The 24,161-nt window shown below is 35.9% G+C and overlaps 1 protein-coding gene across 4 annotated transcripts in view; it reads left to right on the plus strand.

Annotated features, from left to right (window-relative positions):
* grsm (probable aminopeptidase NPEPL1 granny smith protein) overlaps positions 1-24,161 on the plus strand; it is a 171,817-nt gene that overhangs the window by 50,205 nt on the left and 97,451 nt on the right. For all 4 annotated transcript variants that reach the window (XM_090376850.1, XM_090376847.1, XM_090376848.1 and 1 more), the window contains exons 5-6: positions 346-427; positions 12,483-12,625. In XM_090376850.1, the coding sequence (XP_090232976.1) occupies positions 346-427; positions 12,483-12,625 (225 nt within the window). The remainder of the gene's footprint in view (positions 1-345; positions 428-12,482; positions 12,626-24,161) is intronic.

The raw sequence follows: 24,161 nt of genomic DNA on the forward strand, positions 1-24,161 counted from the left end.
GTGCAGCATACCAAACATTGCGAGCGTGGGAACGAAATTTGAGATATTATGCGTTCTTTCGAGATGGCTACAAATGATTGACACATGCGCTTTCCCAAAAAAAAAAATTCTGAAACCCCGAACTTCATTTTGAATAACCCTGTATAATTCAATGTGCTTGAAGGGAGTTTATATCTCTTAAGTATCTCAGTGAACTAAAATTATAATAGTGGTAATAGCATTTTTCCCTTCAAAATATATTTTATGGTAAATTTATTAAAAGCAGTAATGCACATAATATTTAGTATTTACATGTAAGTTAACTTATAGCTAAAGATTAAAAAGGCATTTTCTTTATTTTTGAAGGAGGTGAAACAAGTTGGTGATGCTCTTGGAATAAAGCCTTTAATTGTGCAGGGTAAAGATTTGGCAAAAAAAGGATTTGGCGGTAAGTTTAATTAGGCTATATCAAATTGATTCTGATTCACACCTGCCTGTATTTCCTTAGCCAGGATTAATGGTATGTGACATCATTCAGCAATTGGGTAATTGTGTTGTTTTTTGTTCCCAAATAAATATGAAGTAATTAATATTTGTTATAAGAAGGTGAGGTGGCATTATTTGTTGTCAGTGTGACTGATGAGTTAATCGTTATGAGTAATGGTTAGTAGAGATGGGAAAAAACAACTCTTTTAGTTAATTGATATGCTCAATTTCTTCTTTAAATAATTATTCTATTTACTTGCATGGGTTGATTTTGATACCCACCTTATATATATATATATATATATATATATATATAATAATAATATAAGATTAAGTTAATGAATGATTTTATAGGTGTCAGAGATATATGGCTGAAAAATTGGTAGCCCTCTAATGTAGACCACAGGCTGTTTAAAGCAAATTCACAATAAGCTGTAACATAATCTTAAAACACACACAGACACACACCTTGTGGTAGGAATGGAATGGACTAGTCTGTGATGCTGGTGAAAGTTCAGAGTTGGCAGTGGTTAATATATGATTATAGCTTGCATGAGAGGATTAGTTTTTGAGTGTTTATGAGGAAGAATGAGTTGGCATTAAGATCTTTCTAGCTTCAAACATGGAATGATTGTGGAGACAAGACATGCAGGTACCAGTATCTCAACAACAGCCATCATGGTTGTAAGAGGACTGAAGCAGCCAACATGGTTAATTGCTCCCATTCTGTGGTGTCATGAGTCTAGTGTGACTTGTTCAACAGCAGTTGTACAATCAGCCAAAGGTGCACATGAGACAGCTATGTGTGACCAGTGCTTGTGTTTAGTGTTGTGTATCTCACCTTAAAACAAAGCAACAATGCAGCATAGTGGCTCAGCCAACCACTCATTACAATGTAGGAATAGAAAGACCAACATCATGTGGACCAGTTAGTTTAACTTCTGTTCCTGGTACAATAATGGAGTCACTGGTTAAAGATGCATTGCAGGATCATCTAGCATTAGCATTAGTAGAGGCATATGATGCAAGAAAGCAAGCTTATTCAGCATCAGCCAATTGGGTAATTGTGTTGTTTTTTGTTCCCAAATAAATATGAAGTAATTAATATTTGTTATAAGAAGGTGAGGTGGCATTATTTGTTGTCAGTGTGACTGATGAGTTAATCGTTATGAGTAATGGTTAGTAGAGATGGGAAAAAACAACTCTTTTAGTTAATTGATATGCTCAATTTCTTCTTTAAATAATTATTCTATTTACTTGCATGGGTTGATTTTGATACCCACCTTATATATATATATATATATATATATATATATAATAATAATATAAGATTAAGTTAATGAATGATTTTATAGGTGTCAGAGATATATGGCTGAAAAATTGGTAGCCCTCTAATGTAGACCACAGGCTGTTTAAAGCAAATTCACAATAAGCTGTAACATAATCTTAAAACACACACAGACACACACCTTGTGGTAGGAATGGAATGGACTAGTCTGTGATGCTGGTGAAAGTTCAGAGTTGGCAGTGGTTAATATATGATTATAGCTTGCATGAGAGGATTAGTTTTTGAGTGTTTATGAGGAAGAATGAGTTGGCATTAAGATCTTTCTAGCTTCAAACATGGAATGATTGTGGAGACAAGACATGCAGGTACCCATCTCTACTAACCATTATGAGTAATGGTTAGTAGAGATGGGAAAAAACAACTCTTTTAGTTAATTGATATGCTCAATTTCTTCTTTAAATAATTATTCTATTTACTTGCATGGGTTGATTTTGATACCCACCTTATATATATATATATATATATATATATATATATAATAATAATATAAGATTAAGTTAATGAATGATTTTATAGGTGTCAGAGATATATGGCTGAAAAATTGGTAGCCCTCTAATGTAGACCACAGGCTGTTTAAAGCAAATTCACAATAAGCTGTAACATAATCTTAAAACACACACAGACACACACCTTGTGGTAGGAATGGAATGGACTAGTCTGTGATGCTGGTGAAAGTTCAGAGTTGGCAGTGGTTAATATATGATTATAGCTTGCATGAGAGGATTAGTTTTTGAGTGTTTATGAGGAAGAATGAGTTGGCATTAAGATCTTTCTAGCTTCAAACATGGAATGATTGTGGAGACAAGACATGCAGGTACCAGTATCTCAACAACAGCCATCATGGTTGTAAGAGGACTGAAGCAGCCAACATGGTTAATTGCTCCCATTCTGTGGTGTCATGAGTCTAGTGTGACTTGTTCAACAGCAGTTGTACAATCAGCCAAAGGTGCACATGAGACAGCTATGTGTGACCAGTGCTTGTGTTTAGTGTTGTGTATCTCACCTTAAAACAAAGCAACAATGCAGCATAGTGGCTCAGCCAACCACTCATTACAATGTAGGAATAGAAAGACCAACATCATGTGGACCAGTTAGTTTAACTTCTGTTCCTGGTACAATAATGGAGTCACTGGTTAAAGATGCATTGCAGGATCATCTAGCATTAGCATTAGTAGAGGCATATGATGCAAGAAAGCAAGCTTATTCAGCATCAGCCAAAAAAAAAAAAAAAAAAAAAACACACCACTCCCATTTCACCCCTCCGTTCGTTCGAAATACCTGTCCAGTTGAGCTTTAAATTTGTTTAGGCTATCAACTTCAACAACAAGTGATGGAAGTCGGTTCCACCAACCAACCACCCGCTGGCCAAAGGCAAATTTCTGCACATCTGTCCGACATCCGTCCTTCCTCAATTTGAATTTATGCCCTCTGAGGTGATTATTCTGAGCAAGATGAAGATTCCCATTGGCATTGAGCACGCTCAAACCATTCAAAGCCTTATACACCTCTATCAGATCACCTCGCCGGTGCCTAGTCTCCAGACTCTGTAATTTGCAAAACTTAAGCCTTTCTTCGTAAGAGCAACCCTTTGTTCCATTCACTAATCTTGTTGCCTTTCTCTGTACCCGTTCCAGCAGCTCTACATCCTTCTTGAAATGAGGCCTCCAGACCTGTATACAGTACTCAAGATGTGGCCTAACCATTGCCTTATACAAGGGAATAATCACCTCCTTATCCCTGCTAGAAAAATTCCTGTATATCATTGACAAGACACCATGAGCTACTCTTGCAGCTCGTCTGCACTGCTCAGAGAACTTCATATCTACCTGCACAATTACCCCCAGGTCCTTTTCATTCTCCACCACTGTCAGTGTAGTACCGCAGAGTTGATACGTTGCTCTGGGGTTACTGTTTCCCATATGTAGTACTTTACATTTGTCAATGTTAAACTTCATTTGCCACCTCTCAGCCCATCTGTTCAACCTTTCCAGATCCTGTTGCAGCAGCATAGTGTCAGTAGTGTCCTTAACAACCCTGCCAACCTTTGTATCATCTGCAAACTTGGACATTAAACTTGATATCCCATCATCAATATCATTCATAAACACTGAAAACAACAACGGACCCAACACTGAACCCTGAGGAACTCCACTAATAACATTAGTCCACGTTGAGCAGTGTCCATTGATTACCACTCTCTGTCTTCTGCCACTCAACCATCCCCTTATCCATAGCAGCAATTTGCCTCCAATGCCACACTGCTCCAATTTGTGCAGCAGTCTTCCATGTGCAACAGTATCAAAAGCCTTTCTAAGATCCAAATATATAATATCAAAGTTATTCCCTGCATCCAGTTCTTTTGTGACTACATCATAGTATCCAATCAAATTGGTCAGGCAAGACCTGCCCTTAACAAAACCATGCTGCGTCTGAGCTATAACTGAATTCTTGTCTAGATGATCCTGCAGTGCTTCTTTAACCAGTGCCTCCATTAATTTACCTGGAACAGAAGTTAAACTAACAGGTCTATAATTACTTGTGTCAGCCTTTGATCCTCCTTTGTGATAGACAAGACTGCAGCAATAATTCAGACACAGCATGGGTTTGTTAAGGGAAAGTCTTGTCTGACAAATTTGATAGGATATTATGATGTGGTTACAAAGGAACTGGATGCAAAAAATAATTTTGATATCATATTTTTGGATTTCAGGAAAGCTTTTGACACTGTTGCGTATGGAAGACTATTGTACAAATTGGAGCAGAATGGTATTAAGGGTAAGTTGCTACAATGGATAAAAGGATTGTTAAGTGGGAGAAGACAGATGGTGGTAATCAATGGGTGCTGCTCTTCTTGGACTAATGTTATTAGTGGGGTCCCACAGGGTTCGGTGTTAGGTCCACTGTTGTTTTGTATATTTATCAATGATATTGATGAAGATATATCAGGCTTAATGTCGAAGTTTGCAGGTGATACAAAGGTTGGCAGGGTTGTTAATGACAGTAATGGCAGTGTGCTACTGCAACAGGATCTGGATAATTTGGGCAGATGGGCTAAGAAGTAGCAACTGAAGTTTAACCTTGACAAATGCAAAGTACTGCATATAGGTAGAAGTAACCCCAGAGAAACGTACCAACTGTGTGGTACTACACTTAAGGTGGTAGAAAATGAAAAAGACCTGGGAGTAATTGTGCAGGCAGATATGAAGTTTTCTGAGCAATGCAAACAGGCTGCCAGGGCAGGTCATGGGGTTTTGTCAATGATATATAGGAATTTTGCTAGCAGGGAAAAGGAGGTGATTATCCCTCTGTATAGGGCAATGGTCAGGCCACACCTTGAGTACTGCGTACAGGTCTGGAGACCTCATTTTAGGAAGGATGTAGATTTACTTGAGCATGTACAGAGAAGGGCAACAAGATTGGTGAGGGGAATGAAGGGATCCTCTTATCAAGAGAGGCTTAAGTTCTGCAAATTGCAGTGGCTGGAGACTAGGCACCTGCGCGGTGATCTGATTGAGGTGTATAAGGCCTTGAATGGGTTCAGCACGCTGAATTCTGATGGAATCCTTCCACTTGTCCAGATTACGAACCTAAGGGGGCATAAATTCAAATTAAGAAAGGACAGATGTAGAATAGATGTGCAGAAATTTGCCTTTAGCTAGCGGGTGGTTAATTGCTGGAACAAACTTCCATCTGTCGTTGTGGAAGTTGATAGGTTGAATAAATTTAAGGAGGAACTGGACAGGCATTTGGAGATAATGGTGTGTTTTTTTTTTTTTTTTTTTTTTTTGGCTGATGCTGCATAAGCTCATACACTTGCTTTCTTGCATCACATGCCGCCACTACTACTACTACTACTAATATGCACCAGACTCATGCTTGTATAGGCTATGGCAGTCAGTGGCTGTCACGGGTACTCATGCTTGCTGTGAGACACAAGAAACTGCACCTTGCATGGGCATGTCAGCACCAGCATTGGACCACCGACATGTGGAAATCTGTTGTCTAGTCTGATGAATCCCATTTCCAACTCTATCATGCTGATGGTCCTATCTGTATTTGGAGAAAGAAATGTGAAGCCATGGCAAGCAACTAGATGCACTGTTGGTGTTTGTCAGCTTGATGGCATTGGTGTTATTGTTTGGGGACTGTTTTCATGGCATGCAATGGGTCCTCTGATCACAGTTAGTTAATAGCTCAGTGGAATGCCTACCTTTCTGTCATCACTGACTGAGTACACCCCTTCATGATAGGCGCCTCCATAGCCAGGTGGGAAGGAGCAGCAGTTCGTAGCACACACTTCTTGATTAGACTGGGGTTCGAGCCCGTTACCACCAAATATGGAGGATGCGGAAAGGTCAGGAAATGACCACCGCATATCCCGGAGCAATATGGCCTTAGTTGCTAATGCTCCTAAAAACCAAATAACAAACAACCCTTCATGAGAGTAGTGTATAATAGTGGTGATAGATGCCAGACAACTCTGGCATCTATCAACAAAACAGTGAACAATGCCACAAGATCTGGCAGTTTTCAGGAACACTACAATGAATTCTTGTTCTCTCATGGCCACCAACTCAGCTAATATAAATCCAATTGAGCATGTTTGAGACTTACTGGAAAAGGACATGTGATGCTACAACCATCCTCTTGACAATATGTGGGCATTACTGGATACATTGTGCAATGCCAAGGCCTGTATAGGCTGTATTATGAATAAGTGGTGGCCCCGTGAGGTATTAGGTAGGTGTTGCTAATGCAAAACCAATTCGTATATTCATCATCATATACCCCCCCTTCATTTTTAGTTCCAATTCTGATTAGTATTTAACGATGAAACTTTGCCTCATTTGTCAAAGTCAACTTGAATCATGAAAGCAACCTATAGCTAACATACAGTTTATTCTTTTAGTTTCATGCATTGCTGTTAAAGTGCCCAAATAATTCATTAGAATTCATTGAACTGTATAGAAAAAAAAAATGTATTAAAACAAGTCAGAGGGTGTGTTTGTACACACATACAGAGTGGTCCATGAGTGAGGAAATGTGTTTGACTGTAAATAATAACACATTTTTTAATATATATTTTAATTAATTCTAGCACAATGGAAAGGCATACATAAACTTCATCTGTTCAATATGGCTGCCATTTTGGCCTTTATAAAATTATAGAACTATGGTTATTCCTAAATATTTTTTCCTTTAAGAATCCTCACAAAAAAAGCAATCACAAGGCGTTAAATTCGGTGAGTGTGGTGGCCATTCAGTGGAATCCTGCCATCTGATCCATCAACCCAAGAGCATTTACTCTACGAATTCGCAGACAGCTTTTGTTTAGTAAGTTGGTGCTCCATCCTGCATAAAAAAGCAATGCTAAAAGTTGATTTTGGATTGCATTAATGGAATGATTTTTATCAGTCTTAGGTACCTTTCTCCTTTCATAGTTCCCCCGAAGGAAAAAGATCAGAGAGCAACTCCTGTCCCCAAATACCAAGCCGTAAGCATTTAAATCCTTGTTAAAGAATAAATTAAGAGTAATAAACACAGTTATGATAGTGTTTTATTAATCAGTCCACAAAACATTGTCAATATTATCTGTGTTTGTAACACTAGTGGCCAAACTATTCGGCAAATTCCAATCTTCTATCTGAGTCATCCTCGTTCAAACTTTGTAGCAACATGGAATAAAAAACTTTGTTTAAATTTCTTTATGATTCTGCGTAAGCTTGTTTTAGGTTTATCACATTCCAAACTTCACTTTCTTTTGGTTTTTTTCTTGAACTTCTTTCAATATCTGCTCTTACAAGTTTTAAATTGGCAGATGCCTTTGAGATACAGGTTTACCAGGTTTTGGTAGATTATGCACTGTTCTCACTTCAGATTTCTTCACACTTTTTGGTTTATGGTCTTTATTGTGGGTGGTTTATATCCAAAAAAATTTCTTGAACTAGTGTTCAACTTCTGCACCATTTTCATATTTTGCATGCCATCGTATAATTTTAATCCTCTCCTTCATTGTAAGGATCATGGTACTTTTCCTATGTTCAAATTATTTTGAAACAAAAAATTTGCAGAAACAGGTGTTCTTTATGTGTCTACCATTGTCTACTCAGCGGCATCTTTTTAAACTTATAGAAGGATGTACTTTATAATTTAAATATAAGCAATAATGAAACCAAACTGATGTGGCTGAAAAGATGAGAATAAACAGAGAAAATAATGAAAAAATAAAACAATGAAAAAAATAATATAAAAAAAGAGGAAATTGAGGAATGCTATCTACCTGTCTGTGCTTTACAGTAAGGAAAGAGCAAAAGCTATGTCTACATGTTTTGATTTTCTCCCGTAATTTTGTGAGTAAGTTGACATAATAGGCACCTGTAATTGTTCTACCTTTTGGCAGGTAATCAGTCATTATTACGCCTTTCTCATCCCAAAACACTGTCAGCAAGACCTTTCCTGCTGACGCTTGAACCCTTGCCTTCTTGGGGGGGGGACCACAATATCGCCGTTCCATGGACTGCTTTTTACTTTCAGGGTCGAAATGGTGTATCCAACTTTCATCCTGAGTGATTAGACAAAAGAAAGTCTTCCTCATTTTTTTGGCACAGGGCTAACAACTCCTGTGATTTCTGTTGTTTATCAGCCTTCTGGAAACCAGTCAATAATCGGGGAGTCCATCTTGCACTCCATTTCCATAAATGGAGTTGGTCATGAAGGACTGTTTCAACAGAGCCAACACTAATCATCACCTCCTGGGACAATTAAAGCACAGATATTCGGCGATCTTCCATGATTAATGACTCCACTTTTCTGATCGTGCTGTCATCAGTGGCTGAATGGGGATGACCTGGAATGGGCTCTGATTCTACCGATGTCCGACCACACCTAAACTGTCTATGCCAGTGCTTCACAATGCCATAGGATGGGGCTTCCTCCTTATATACAGCAGTCATCTCCTCGTGGATTTCATTAGGAGATTTCCCCTTCAAGAACAGATACCAGATTACAGCTCTGACTTCAGCTTTGTCCATGATGCTACTTTGTCACACGTTCAGCTCTGTAAGAGAAAAACAAATTAAGACACAGGGCTGAAATTTTACACCTTTAGTACAGAGATATGTATGATGCTACACACAAAATATCATGACTGCGATATGTGGAAGTAGGTGAAGGCGAGCCTTTATTGAACCACCTCGTATAAAGGAATATACACATACCTATATATACAGGTTATAAAAGCATTCTCATTAAATCTGTCATTTAAACTTGAAAGAAATACATATAGTTGCTAAACTTGTTAGAATGCTTTGAAAAAGTGCTGTATACTATGAAATAAAAAACCTTGTGTGTCATACTGTATTTCACTGTACTTATTGTGTGGAGTAGAAGAGCTCAATTTTGCTGTGTCATATAGCAACACTGGCAACTAAATAAACCTCATTGTCTGTAGTTTTTTTTTTTTTTTTAGTTTTTTTTTTTTTTTTAGTTTTTTTTTTTTTTTTTTAAGTATTCTCGTCTGAGGTTCAGATGATTTGCTGCTGATGTCTGACCTGTTGGGTGACTGGTGAAAGGTGATGGCAGTAAAAATCTTGGCCCTCTGGCACTCCACTTTATTGTGAAAATATTTTAACTGATGATTGCACAAACAGATGCAATCAATTAAAAAATTTTTCATCCATACTGGACCCAGTAACAACTACATCAGTTATGCCACCAAATTATATACAGATAAAAAGCCTGAATTACAAAGAATACAATGTGGAGATGGGGGAAACCCCTGGTGCCGTCAGACAACTAACACATTTTGCACTCTGTAAAATTACATCTTCATATTCAGCTTCATTTCTAACTGTTGAGACATATGGTGATTAAGAACATGTGGTATTATAAAATTTTACAGTTGAAATAACCATATTCATAACGTGTTGGAGATCCAATACATTCCAACAAAGAGCTTGTTGATGCACAAAGTGAATTCCAATCTTGAGGTTCAGCTCCAATATCTATAATTTTCTTGGTTATTCTACCCATATGTCCAATGTTTTTACCAGTCATATTTTTGCACCTTCAGTTGTGACTAGAAACCAGGGTTTTAATATTAAAACCCCTGGTTTTAATATTTAATCCTAACTTTTTAATAGATTGGCAAAAATTTTCAAAACGATTCTCACCTGTAGTTGTTCAGTGCATACTCTGTAGGTCAGCTAAATCTTCAGCTGATACAAAATTATCATTAATTCCACGTATGAGATAGTTGGGCTATGTCATTTACACTGAGTGGACAGAAATCATGCGATACCTACCTAGTAACAGGTAGGCCCACCTTTCGCCCGGATAAGGGCAGTCACATGACGCATTGAGCCCACTAGTTCACAAAAGCATTCCACAAGTATTTCCATCCATGCTTGCTGCACTGTTATCCATAATTCTGTCGCATTCTTGGGTGGAGGATCCAAAGCTTGAACAGACCTTTCCACCATCTCAAAGATGCTCCACAGAGTTCATGTCCGGTGAACTGGGAGGCCATTCCATGGTGGTAAAATCTGTGGAATGCTCTTCGAACCATGTTCTAGTCAGCACAGCTGTGAGGAAGCGCATTGTCCTGCTGGAAGAGTCCATTGCTCTGTGGATGCACGATGACCATAAAGGGATGCAGATGGTCTGCAGGGATGGATACATAACCTAGATCGTTCAGAGATGCATCTAGACGTACCAGAGGTCCCAATGTGTGCCAGTTGGACATGCCCCAGACCATTACCGACCGTCCACTTGCCTGAACAGTTCCTTGTTGACATGATGGGTGCACAGCCTCGTGTGATTTCCGCCAGATATGCACCCTCCAGTCCACTCAAAATAACTGGAAACGGGACTCATTGCACTTGTGTCCAATCATCCAAGGTCCAGTGCCAATGTTATTTCGCCCAGTTGAAGAGTAGAGTCCTGTGTCGTGGTGTTAGCAATGGGACTCTTGTGGATCCCATAACCTATTGTGGCCAATGATCGCCTGATGGTCTTGGTTGGAGATGTTTCTTTGATTTCAGTGATTTGTGCCACTGTGGCTCTCCGGTTGGCTGAAACAATGCGAGATAGATGGCCACGTTCATCCACTACCTTTCTCGTCCTCAGCACTGTTCATGATGAGATGTTATTCTGGAAATGGTGTATTCCCAATACACTCGATACTGTCGAATGGGGATAGTGCGATTGCTGTACCACCTCAGCGATAGAGTGACCCATGCGTTGGGCACCCACTGTCATCCATATTTCAAAGTCAGTTAACTCACAACATTTATCCTTACTGACATTGAATTACCATCTACGTGAATGCAGTTTACCTATATACCTACCAAGCGGTGGGTTCGTTTTTCGTTGTACACAATGAAGAAATAGTCTTCAGTCGGATCAGACCACCTTTGATTAAAATCATGACACTCCAAATCAACTTTCCTCTCTTGGAACATTTTTAAGGATGATTTTTTGTTTCAATATAAATTTAATAACAATTCAATACAATGAACAAGTTATATCAGAATAGCAGAATTTCACAATATGAAAAGATTAATATGTACATCACTGTATTTAGTGTGCATATGACTGCACTAGACTACATGTACACGTTTGATACAGTCCAGCTTGACACTTACATGCCTGTACGACGCCTCCGTAGCCAGGTGGGAAGGAGCAGCAGTGCATAGCACACGCTTCTTGATTAGACTGGGGTTCGAGCCCGTCACCACCAAATATGGAGGATGCGGAAAGGTCAGGAATGACCACCACATATTCCCGGAGCAATATGGCCTTAGTTGCTAATGCTCCTAAAAAAAAAACCTAACAACAACTAACATGCCTGTACACGCAGTGGCTCAACTCTAAAATGCTGCTTTAGTTCACTTTCCATGTGGGCCGGATCTAGCCTGCAGGCCATAGGTTGGACACTACTGCTCTAGATGATGCTCTAGAAGGTATCATCATCCCAATACTCTGGGGACATCCAGATCATTTTTATGTATGCTTGCTGCCTTTATTCTGCCATCTTCAAGTAGTGTTTATGTAGGGGTTACTACTGAGGCCATAGTTAAAGAGTTGGATATTATCATTACTTAAGTAGACTCATATGATGCAAGAAAGCAAGCTTATACAACATCAGCCAAAAAAAAAACCCTACCTATGTCATCAGTTCATCCAGTCTAATAATTTGTGTAATGCTTCCTTAAATTTCTTCGAACTATCCACTTTCATTATACTAAATGGAAGTTTCTTCCAACCTCAATTAATCTATGGGTGAAAGCAAATTTGTTCGAGATTTGCATCTTCTTGGAAATATAGGTGACATAATTGTTGATACTTGAATAACTTTGATTATATGAAGGTGCTAACTGATTTTGTGCCTTTAATTCACCAGCTTTTGTATTTTTGGTTATCACAAATACAACCCTTTCATGAACTGTTCTCATATTACTGGAAAGATATATTTTTTGCTAGGCCTTTTAAATCTTTTTATTTTAAATTTTAGATTATTTAAAACTTTCTGGAACAAATCAGATGAATATAAAATGTATGAAGAGGTCCTGAAAATAAAAATAAAGCATTTGATTGCATGTCCTTTGTTATAAAAATCAGTACTTCGATATGGAAATTTTATTGGAAACATTTTTTATTTTACTGTAAGGTATATATTCAGTTGGAAAGGCAGCAGTTCATCCACCAGCATTAGCTGTATTAAGTTATACTCCTCCAGAAGCAAAAGGAACAATAGCTTGGGTTGGAAAAGGCATTGTTTATGATACTGGTGGGCTATGCATAAAGGCAAAGGTTAGTATAAAGTTAATATTCTGATTTTTGATATAAGTACTTTATTCTGATTTTAATTAAAATAATTCCTAAGTGAAGGTTTGTATTTAGACTGAACATTCTATCTTGTTTTAATCATTTTACCAATAGCTTTATCATGAACTCTTTCATGATAAAGTTAATGACATGATATGGGCTTGCTAGGCTCTCTGACCCTATCTTTTTGTTTTCTCATCTTCATATACCTTTTGTATGTGTGGTACCTTTTTTTATATATATATATATGCTGTGTCACTTCAGTTGCATCAATTAGGAGATATCTTTCAGATTTTTTTTTTTTTTTTTTTTTTTTTAATAATTAAATACTTACAAACTAACAATAGGAATTACCTCAGTATAGGCATGCAGAATGCTTCTTTCCTAACACTCTCCTTGAATAAAAGAATTTAAAATAACTAATTGAATTCTCTACACTTGGAGAGAAAACATCAGCGATCAAACTCACCCAGAATCTGTGGTTCAAGAGCTCTAAACTCGGCCCCAAAATACATTGGACCACCAGGTGGGAAGGAGCAGCAGTGCATAGCACACACTTCTTGATTATACCGGGGTTCGAGCCCATCACCACCAAATACAGAGGATGCGGAAAGGTCATTCAGGGAATGACCACCGCATATCCCGGAGCAATATGGCCTTAGTTGCTAATGCTCCTAAAAACCAAATAACAAACAAACATTGGACCACCAACAAATATCAACAAGCGGAAGAAGACATTGTGTCTATAATTAAAACGGTTACAAATATTCTAAAAAGATTTTTTTTTTTTTTTTTTTTTTTTTTTTACTTTCCTGAAGTGTACAGGACTTTTCAACTTTGGTCGTGATCACAGGATAGTAAAAACATGGGAAAAAAAATTTTTTTTTTAGAATATTTGTATTAATTTTAATTATAGACACAGTGTCTTCTTCCGCTCGATGGTTGTCCAATGTATTTTGGGGTCGGTTTTAGAGCTCTTGAACTACAGATGCTGGGTATGTTTGATGGCTAATGTTTTCTCCAAGTGTAGAGAATTCATTTAGTTATTTTAAATTCTTTTATTCAAGAAGTGTTAGGAAAGAAGCTTTCTGCATACCTATATTGAAATAATTCCTCTCAGTTTGTAAATTGATTAATAGTGTAGAACATATTGGGCCCCTAATGCTCTTTCATTTACTAATAGAATATAATTAAATATGAAAATCCATCAATTATTACATAATATTAATAACATTCCTATTATATAGTTATAATAATATTGCTAAATTCTGAGGAATACACTTAAAACATGAGAAAGAAACATAAAAATTGAACATTATTAAAAATGGATATTTTCAAAAGTCAATACTGTATTTTATCTTATTATTATTTTCTTGGCACCAATGCTTGTTGCTCATACTGATTTCATGTATTTGTCTGTAGAAGTGTGTGTTCATAGGCCAATTTGCATGTTGCTTGGAGTAAAAATAATAAAATAAATAAAAAAAATAACCTGAAATAATTGATGAGGAAAAAACCCTACTCCTCTGTCTGAGATTGGCTAACAACAGTGTCAATTAACCCTCTATTGGAAAAAAATTATTAGAAGGAATGTTTAAACAGTAGATAAAATTTATTTTATCTTCAAGAACCATATTCTTTTTGCCCATTCCTTCTAATAATTGCTCAATTTTTTTTTAACCATTATTGATCACATCAGATTATTAGAAAATTTTTGTGCCTGGTTAAGGCTTAAATAGCACACCAGCAGTTTCTCCAGTCAATGAGATCGAACACAAACCTCTCAAAATGGGAGACATCTATATAATGTGCTGACTTTGCTGGCATGGAGGATTTTTTATTCCTGCTTCTCTGGGTCATACCTCAACAGCAGCAATGTTTAGCTTTGTTTTTTTACATTGTTTTTATAATTTATCTCAGAAATAGACTTTTGAGACATTTGTAGGAACTTTTTTTCTAATTTTTAGCTGTAGAAAATGCTCTACATTTACTGTGTGCAGTTTTCAAACACCCTATGTATTATTATTTTTTTCTAAATATTTATATACATAATTTATAAGCAGAAATATGTGTGCATATGGAATTTTGAAATATGTCATTAACAGTTCTATAAGTTGGAAAATGGAAGTTACTAATGCTCTCATATTTATAATTTTCTTATTTTTTTAAATTTTTATTTTGACCAGAATTAATAAAGATTTTGTTTCATTGAACATGATCTGTAGAAAACATTTTCGAATTATCAGATTTTTCATTAAAAAAAATATTATACATAAATAAAATTTACATTTAATTTATGCAATTCATTAAAAAAGGTCAAGCATTGGTATATGGCAATCAGAATTCAATAAAACATTTTCCATGAATGAAAAAGAAAGTTAGTCATGTGGCACCTTATAGTTGCCACATGACTGTGTATATTATGATCCAGACCATGATCACTGGCAGATAACTTAGTATAAGGGAGGGGTGATTACTTTCCTAGTGTGGTGTGTGGTACATGAAAAATCATGTACCACACACCAGAAAAGATATAACATTCTTAGGTTACATACCGAATTATAGTTAAACTATATTCAAATAATTTACAATAATTAATCCCAAATAATTTACAATTGTGACTCCTGAAACAGGTATATAACAAACCTTAAAATATATACATACAATATATAGATAGATACATAGATATCTACAATATCATTGATGACATTAAAATTGCAAAATTTCCAAAACAAGTTGATTTAAAGCTTTACTCAACATTGGAAGTTGAGAGATAAAGCAGTTATTCATATTAAGTTGATTCCTTATAAATCTCCATTAATATTCATAATTGACCTAAAAATTTAATGTGAATAACCTTTTAATTTATATACATGAAACATTTTTTATTTATTGGAAGGGAATATTTTTACTGTACTCACATAATTCAGTTTATTTATTTATAACTAACTGATTTGCAAATTTTTTTCCAAACAAATTGTCACTCTGCCCGCTCACTTTGTAAGCTGGCAAAGTGGCCTGCAGAGCGTTTTTGTGTAGTCTTTTTTTTCTAGCCAATAAGCTAAGCTGCCTGTCTATATGTGATTTTGTTTAATCAAAAATACAAAATCCTACAGAAACAAGTAATAAGAAAGAAAGTTTATAGCATTGGCATATTCCAACTTTTAAAAAAAAATAATTACTGGTTGGAATAAAGGGGAAAGTGCTTGTTTATGTTGAATGTTATGTTGATGGCAAGGGTTGGGATAGGAAGTGACAATTCAAAGAAATAAACATGGTGACTTTAATCTAAATGTAGTGTAAACTGGTAATTGCCTTCATAGTGCATTCATGTTGCGCTAATGATTAGAAGAAGTAAATAAAGGTGGCACAAAAGAAACCTAGAGAAATCCAGAAATGCTGTTCTGGAGAAATACAGGACTGTCCATAGTCCTTGTATTTGCAGGATGTTTTTAGCAGCCAATTCAGCATAATTCTTTGTTTTTGCATTCAAAGTGGTCATGTTGCTGTAAAAAGGTGAATTTACTTGTTCTTTGCTCGTAAGCAATATAAAGTGGTTATATTTTTTGAATCATGGCATCAAGGAAATGGAAAGTTTGTGATTAAAGAGGGATTTTTGTTCTTAAAGTAATGTGATTAGTAAATACTTCTTTATCAAAAGTAAATCTGTTTGTCTTATCTGTTGAAAATCTGTTTTTGTTATAAAATAATACAATATCAAGCTTTATTATGAGAGCAAACATAAAAAATTTTTTGATTGTTTCACTGGTGAACTTATAAAAAGTAAAATCTGAAATTTGAAAAATCTCTTTGATGGGTCAACAAAATGTTAAGAAATGATGCATTCAAAACGAATCAGGAGTGTGTGCTAGACCTGTAGTGTAGTGGCTGAAATAATTTAAAAAACACAAAGGTCCTTTATGGACGCTGAATTTGTGACCTAGCATATGATAGCTGTGACTGAAGAAGTGTGTCCAGATTTTAGAAAAAAAACTTTTGAAGGCAGTCTTTCTGCTGAAACTTGTGCAAGACACACAGAAGAATTTGGAGTAAATCTTGTTGAACAACTTAAGTTCAAGACAAAACTTTGTTATGCACTTATAGTGGATGAAAGTTATGAATGTTGCAGAATCTGCTCAGTTGTTAATATTCCTGTATGTAATTGTGCCTTTACGGTTCATGAAAAACTAGCTCATTTGTGCAGTTTTGAAAAGCACTACTACTACCAATGAGAATTTGTTCTTTGAAGTAAAGGAAATAAATGCTCACTCCTTTGGAATTGAACTGGAGTAAGATAAAAAATATAACAACAGATGGTGGGCAAAATGAGTGGTTCTAAAACCAGTTTAGTAGTGAGAATCTACAAGGAAGTTATGCAAATTAGATTAAATGATTATTGGGTTAAATAAGTGGATTTGATTCAGTTTCATTACACAACATCCTTCCTTTCAGGAAGGATTTCTTTCTTCATCAGAAGGCACTCTGCTAAAAAATGCTGCCAGTAAAGAATGCTATGGATTTTGTCATTTTAACGGTGGATGCAACTATTCAACGCACTATCAGTTTCGGTGCCATGCGATAGTGACAGGCGATTTTCTCTGAGATATATAGAGTGCTCGTTCTAAGCGACAAAGTTTAATTTCCTTTCTTGTGCCTTTTTCTCTTTTGTTTACCTCAAGTGGTTCTGTGCTTCAAGTGTTAAGAGTAAGAACCCAGAAAGGAAAACTACCTTTCTCTATTCAGTGTATGTATGTGACATATATATATGTATATATATGTCATATATTGGGACATATATATATATATATATATATATGTCTCAATTATATAAGCTATAGTGTAATGTAAGTACCTCCATCGTTTGAAAATCGATGTAACCACTGGCCAACCGTACCTCCAGTATACATGAAAAATTACATGAAAAATATAAAATATTAGGTTAAATAACATAATAAGCCTTACATGGGAACCCATTTTGCAAGAGACTTTGTCGAGGGCTAAACCCCTACAAAATAAAATCCCATGTTAGACTGAGCCATCGGTTTCTGTTATCATCTGCTTGTATACCAAATCCAATATCCATAATAATGGATAATTCAACTACTTTAAAATTAGGTTATAGTAAAGACTATAAATCAGTATAAATCTAGTCGTCCAAAAAGGGTATGTCTAACTATAATTTGTAAGAATACAGGCTGGATGATATTTAGCCCGACCGATCGCTGCAACATTATAAGCACAACTGAGAAATTATTAATATTTGCTGAACAATTTGCAGAAAAAGGCTAATTTAGCTAACTAAAGGCGAACGGAAAGCAGAGTAGTTAAAGCAATAGTACCTCATTCCCCCTCGAATTACTCTAATAGTTCGTGAGATATGAAAAATTAAGGCAAGAGGATAGCTAAAAGTGAAACAGAAAAGGAAAAGCAATCTATCGATATTACATCGGATATAGCTGGGAGTGTAAATTCCCGACCCTAATAGTAGGGATCCTGGTTAAGTAGTAAGAGCCGGTAAAATATATATCAATATAATGCGAAAGGAAACAGAAAAAACGGAATGGCTAATTCCTAAGATAATTTACTATAAATCTAACTTCAAAAATTAAGTAGTGGCAAACTTTATGTAAAGCGTTAAACAACAAAGGAGGGAATACCGTAGAACCAGTATGCTCCCGTCAAAGAATCTACCTTACATACATTACTGTAGCCCAAGGCGGGAAAAAAACTAAATGCCTGCAGCAAACACACAAGACGTTTATAACTGCCGCGTATACTGCGCCACCTAAGATTTGTCCAATAATAGCCAGGTTTGGGATGAACCAAAAGCATAACAGCGCCCTCTATAGTAGAGAAAACAAAACCAATAATTCTCAGATGTCGAAGAGAAATCTTAGTAAAATATAAACGAATTAATTCCTACTGTAAAAACACATATAGGTACCACTTTTCTAAGGCGTAAGCTATATATAGTGTGTTTATGCAGCAGTACCTAGTATGTACATGTATATACAAAGGCTAATTAGTAAACAACTTGCTCCATAGATACTGATGTATAAAACCGATAATAATTCTTTTGAAACAGAGAAACTATACCAGATAATAATTCCTTTAAAACAGAGAAACTATATACCGTACGTGTAATTCAATATGCGGTATGCCTAATAGCTTCCATGGTATCCAACAGGTTTAGATCTTCGTGGTATTGTTTTAGGGCTATTGACAAAGCAGTACTCATATGTTTCATAATAAAATTATGTGGGAAACCGTTATCTAATAAAATATGCTTAAGATCGATCAGTGTGTCTATAACATCACTTTTATTATTACAGATATATAATCTTCTGATACCTTGTGTCACTATTATGTTTTTAAGGATTCGTATTGAGATGTTAGTACCCCAACTGGTTAGGTTTATAGTTTTGAAATTAAATTCTTTGCGTTTGTCAAATACCTTGGTAGTTAGGTTATTATTCTTAATATGAATGTCTATATCCAGATATGCAGCTTTAACGGAGTCACTCTTGTTAGTGACCTCTAGAACCAAATCCTGCGGGTAGTGTTTAACTGCTTCTGTATGAAAGTTAGTATAGTTGAACACAATTAAGTCATCTATATATCTGAACATATTGATATCTTTATCGAAGTTATTTTCAAAATGGTGTAGATATAGATTGGCCATAAGACACGAGCTACTCGCCCCCATAGCTATGCCAGTATGCTGTAAATATTGCTACCATTATAAATATAGCTGTTGGAAATACATAGGTTAAGTAGGTTATCCCAGTAATTACGTTGGCAGGGTAAAATATCGTTATATTCTGTGAAATAATTATTTAAAACCAATTTTAAACTATCATGCGGGATGCTAGTGAATAAGTTTTTGAAATCATATGTATTTATGTGTTTGATGTTATGCTTATTATTCCTTATAAAGGTTAAAATAGGTCTATTATTACTAATAATTCTAGTGAAATTTATAGTATTGAAGATAATCCTAAGCAGTTCAACTAGCTTACAATGCGGGACCTTTGAGTAGCTATTTCTACATGAAGTTATAAATCTGAAACTGATAGGTGATTTATGAAATTTGGGTATACCATACAAAAAAGGAAAGTTAGTGTTGTAGTTGTTAAGTTTTAACTTTTTTTGCATAGCTAGTAGCTTCTTGGTAATAGTACCAAGGTTACCGTTTGATCTAGCGTATGTAGCACTGCTATGTAGCTCATTGTATAACAGTGAGGCGTAGAATTTTTTGCAGATGAAACTATAATTATTGGCGGCCTTGTCTATAGTAGTTATGATAAATATATCCTGTAAATTCTTTAATTGTCGTTTGATTAATTGCATGTTATATCTTTTGCTATCTCTATTGGTATGTTGCTTCCTACATATATGTTGATTAAGTTCGCTGATGGTAAGTACCAGCCAATTATAGAAGGCCTCTAGTGGTAAATTATACTTATATGCAAGTTTAAGGCAAAATTGCATAAGGTCAGAGTGTAATTGTTTGGTAATATAGTTGGCATTAGGACTAGTATTAGGTCTGTATTTAAAACCATGTGAAAGTACTGTTCTCAGTTCCTGGTGTGGAACCAAGTTGAGATCACCTGTAATTACATGCATATCTACATAATCATGGTATTGTGGCAAGTGGCAGTGGCAGATAGCCTCCTTGTAGAAGTTATCTAAGTTGCATGCTAACTGTTTATAGTTACAAGCCATAAGTCCAAAAGGTTTATTGTAACTGAACCTAGTTACTATATTCTTATTTTTGAGTGGAAAATCATTAATATGTTTATTTAAGATATCCTTGAACAATAAGCTGTCAAATATAATGTTGCTGTATTTAATATTAATATAGATGTTATCGATAACAGGTTTATTACCCAGCCGATATTTAAAGATATCCTTGAGTAAGTGGTCAAGATGCTGGTTACGGTGTAGATATGTCAAGTTAATTTTTTCTAAGGCTTTAAGTTTGCTATGCTTGAGTCCAAATACTATATCATGTATGTGTTTTATATTTATATTAGGTTCATCCCATGTATCCAGTACTTCATCAAATCTGCCTAGAGTATGCTTAGTGTGTATTAGATTGCCGTTACCAGTATTGTTATAAACTTTGCTATTCTTCTTGCTACGTGGCAATTTATAATGGGATCTATTTGCCATTCGAAATAGTTTATATACACATGTCTCTAAACTACCATTGTTATAATTACGTCCGTTAAACAAGCTATTGAGACCGTATGGGTAAAGGGTTTTATATTTAAGTATATTGCAGTTTTCACGATATAATCTAATGCTGTGCTTATGTTCAATTTCTAGTATCGTGATAGTAATATTATCGAAGCTATGTATTTGGAAGTGCTGCAGTTCAATGTCATTTTTGTTAACAAAGTTATTAATATGTGATCTGTGCCCATTAATTCTAATATGTAATTCTCCTCCCGTTTGTCCAATATATTTGGCCATGCAATTATTGCAAGTAATTAGATAAATGGTTCCCCTAGAATGGCAGAAAACCGGATCGTCAGTATTATTTGAGACATGTTTAATGTTCATAGCAGGGCATGTTTGACATCTAATATTATTGCATTTTTTGAATTTTAAGTATTGCTCCAATGTATAATTCTTCGTGTCCGAGGGTAAGTTAGTGGCTATATTATCCATAGTATCATTAGTGGTATCATTAACGAGACAGTTACTTGGTAAGCCTAACGCATTAGATGCAATCTGGCTAGTTTGGTTACTTATCGGATCACCCATAGCCACAGTGGAATCCGTGGTACAGTTTAGCCTACGCGACCGACTTAGTATCTTATGATTATTCGAAGTGTAGTAGCTCATAATAGTATTAAAATGTGACAATATTTAAAATGGGAAGTACCGTTAGCAATCGACTACAAGTCATACCAAACTCAGAGTATAATAACCTGCAATATAATATCTTAATATCCTGATACCAACTTTTAAATGTAATGATATAATACGATAAAGCAAGATAAAGCAATTTAATAACGCTTTTTCTGCAAATTGTTCAGCAAATATTAATAATTTCTCAGTTGTGCTTATAATGTTGCAGCGATCGGTCGGGCTAAATATCATCCAGCCTGTATTCTTACAAATTATAGTTAGACATACCCTTTTTGGACGACTAGATTTATACTGATTTATAGTCTTTACTATAACCTAATTTTAAAGTAGTTGAATTATCCATTATTATGGATATTGGATTTGGTATACAAGCAGATGATAACAGAAACCGATGGCTCAGTCTAATATGGGATTTTATTTTGTAGGGGTTTAGCCCTCGACAAAGTCTCTTGCAAAATGGGTTCCCATGTAAGGCTTATTATGTTATTTAACCTAATATTTTATATTTTTCATGTAATTTTTCATGTATACTGAAGGTACGGTTGGCCAGTGGTTACATCGATTTTCAAACGATGGAGGTACTTACATTACACTATAGCTTATATAATTGGGACATACCTAACGACCGATGTAATGTTCTATCGTTTGATGGCATTAATCGGTTTGTTCTATATGTAACACTTAATAATTTTATATATTTGTAACACTTAATAATTTTTTATATATATTTTACAATTTAACTCTGGAATATTTGGATTCTTTATATATGTATATGTATATATGTATATATATATGTGTATATATATTATTAACAAACTCTACTACAACCACTTGGTTACTGGTGGCACTGCTCCTGCCTCCACGTGGCAGGGCCAGTAACCTAAGAGAAGAAAGTCCCTCTCCCAGGGCTAAAAGGAGCAAACATGGAATTTGATCATTTGCTTCCAATTGAGCCTCAAAGCTCATCATGTTCAAAAGTAAATGACACTGACCATGACACATCACAGTCGAAAAGACTGCGGACTGGAAAAGAGCAACAGGAATTCCCATCTTTCTTATCTTCCACTCCTTGTCAAACGAATGCATGAGTTTTTTTGATTTTTTTTTTTTTTTTTTTTTTTTTTTGATTTGGTAGTTGTTGACGCATCGGCTTCTGTGGCCATATTGCACCTCCCAAGGTTTTTGTAGTACTTTGATCCAAGCCCGAGGCGGGAATTGAACCCGCAACCTTTGGGTTGCCGGGCAGGTACTTTACCCACTCGGCTAGCCCGGTCGGCAAATGCATGAGTATGCTCTCCCCATTTCTGATACAGAAATGCTTGGAAAGCTCATGAGTTTCTCCTGAAATGGTGAAAAGACGTAGATCTGGAGATTTACTAATAGAAAGTGTGAGTCATAAGCAATCAGAGACTGCTGAACCTCTCAACCTTTGGTGGTATTCCCATGCAAGTTACCCCACATACAACACTAAATACCTCCAAAGGGATAATTTCTGAGTGGGATTTGATCACAGAAGATGAACCGGTCAAAGAGTTAAAAGAACAGAAAGTCACACAAGCTAAGCGGATTATGATCAGAAAAGATGGTCAGCTTGTTCCCACGCAGAACATCATCCTGAAGTTTGGCACACCAAATTTATAATCGAGCGTTAAAGCTAGCTATCTCAATTGCTGTGTAAGACCCTAGATTCCTAATACCATTAGGTGTTATAAGTGCCAAAAATTTGGGTACTCTCAGACCGTCTGTCAAAGGAATGCTGTATTCCCAAACTGTGGGTCAAAATCCCACACACAAATGGAATGTGATGCTGAAACGCCACATTGTCCGAATTGTCAAGGCCAACACTCTGCTTATTCAAGGAGCTGTGAACTATGGAAAATAGGGAAAAAGTAATTCCACAAGTAATTCCAAAAATACAAAGTAGAGCAGAAAGTGACTTACCAGGGTACAAAGAAGCAAATTATGCTTACTGCACCAAAATATACAACATACAATATACAATACATATACAATATACAATATACTATGCAACAACAGCAAAGAAATTCCAGTCAAGGAGCCACTCAAACTTGACGTGTCAGTTCTCCCAACCATGTCTATTGCAGATTGGGCCTGGGAAATACTCTCAACCTCACAGCAATCTACTAAGGAACAGCATGCGATAGATCGTGCCAACAGCACACCAATTACAGTACAGCCAGTTGCATCACAGTCTTCCTCATAAAAACTAAAACCCAATGCAGAAAATCTGCCAAATTTAACAAATATGGATACAGATGTAAACATCAACCCCCAATGAGCCAATCTTAGATCTGTACACAGAAGATGACATGGACACAGGATGGCCTATCTTCTCGAAAAAAGAGAGAATAAAACTGGAGAGACAAAAACAGACTGGACCTAAAAGGCAGACTGAGTCAAACCCAACTATTAAAAACAAATAATGGATCACATCATACAATGGAACCGTAGAGGCCTACATAGCAACACCAATGATATCTATGACCTAATCCAACAGTATAGTTCAGTAAGCATATGTTTAAAAGGCTGGCACTTCCGTGGGCAGGAGCAGCAGTGCTTACACACGCTTCTTGATTAGACTGGGGTTCGAGCCCGTTACCACCAAATATGGAGGATGCGG

This window comes from Mastigoproctus giganteus, chromosome 7 (assembly GCF_048544385.1).
Source record: "Mastigoproctus giganteus isolate SK-2022 chromosome 7, ASM4854438v1, whole genome shotgun sequence".
Classification (NCBI taxonomy): Eukaryota; Metazoa; Arthropoda; class Arachnida; order Uropygi; family Thelyphonidae; genus Mastigoproctus; species Mastigoproctus giganteus.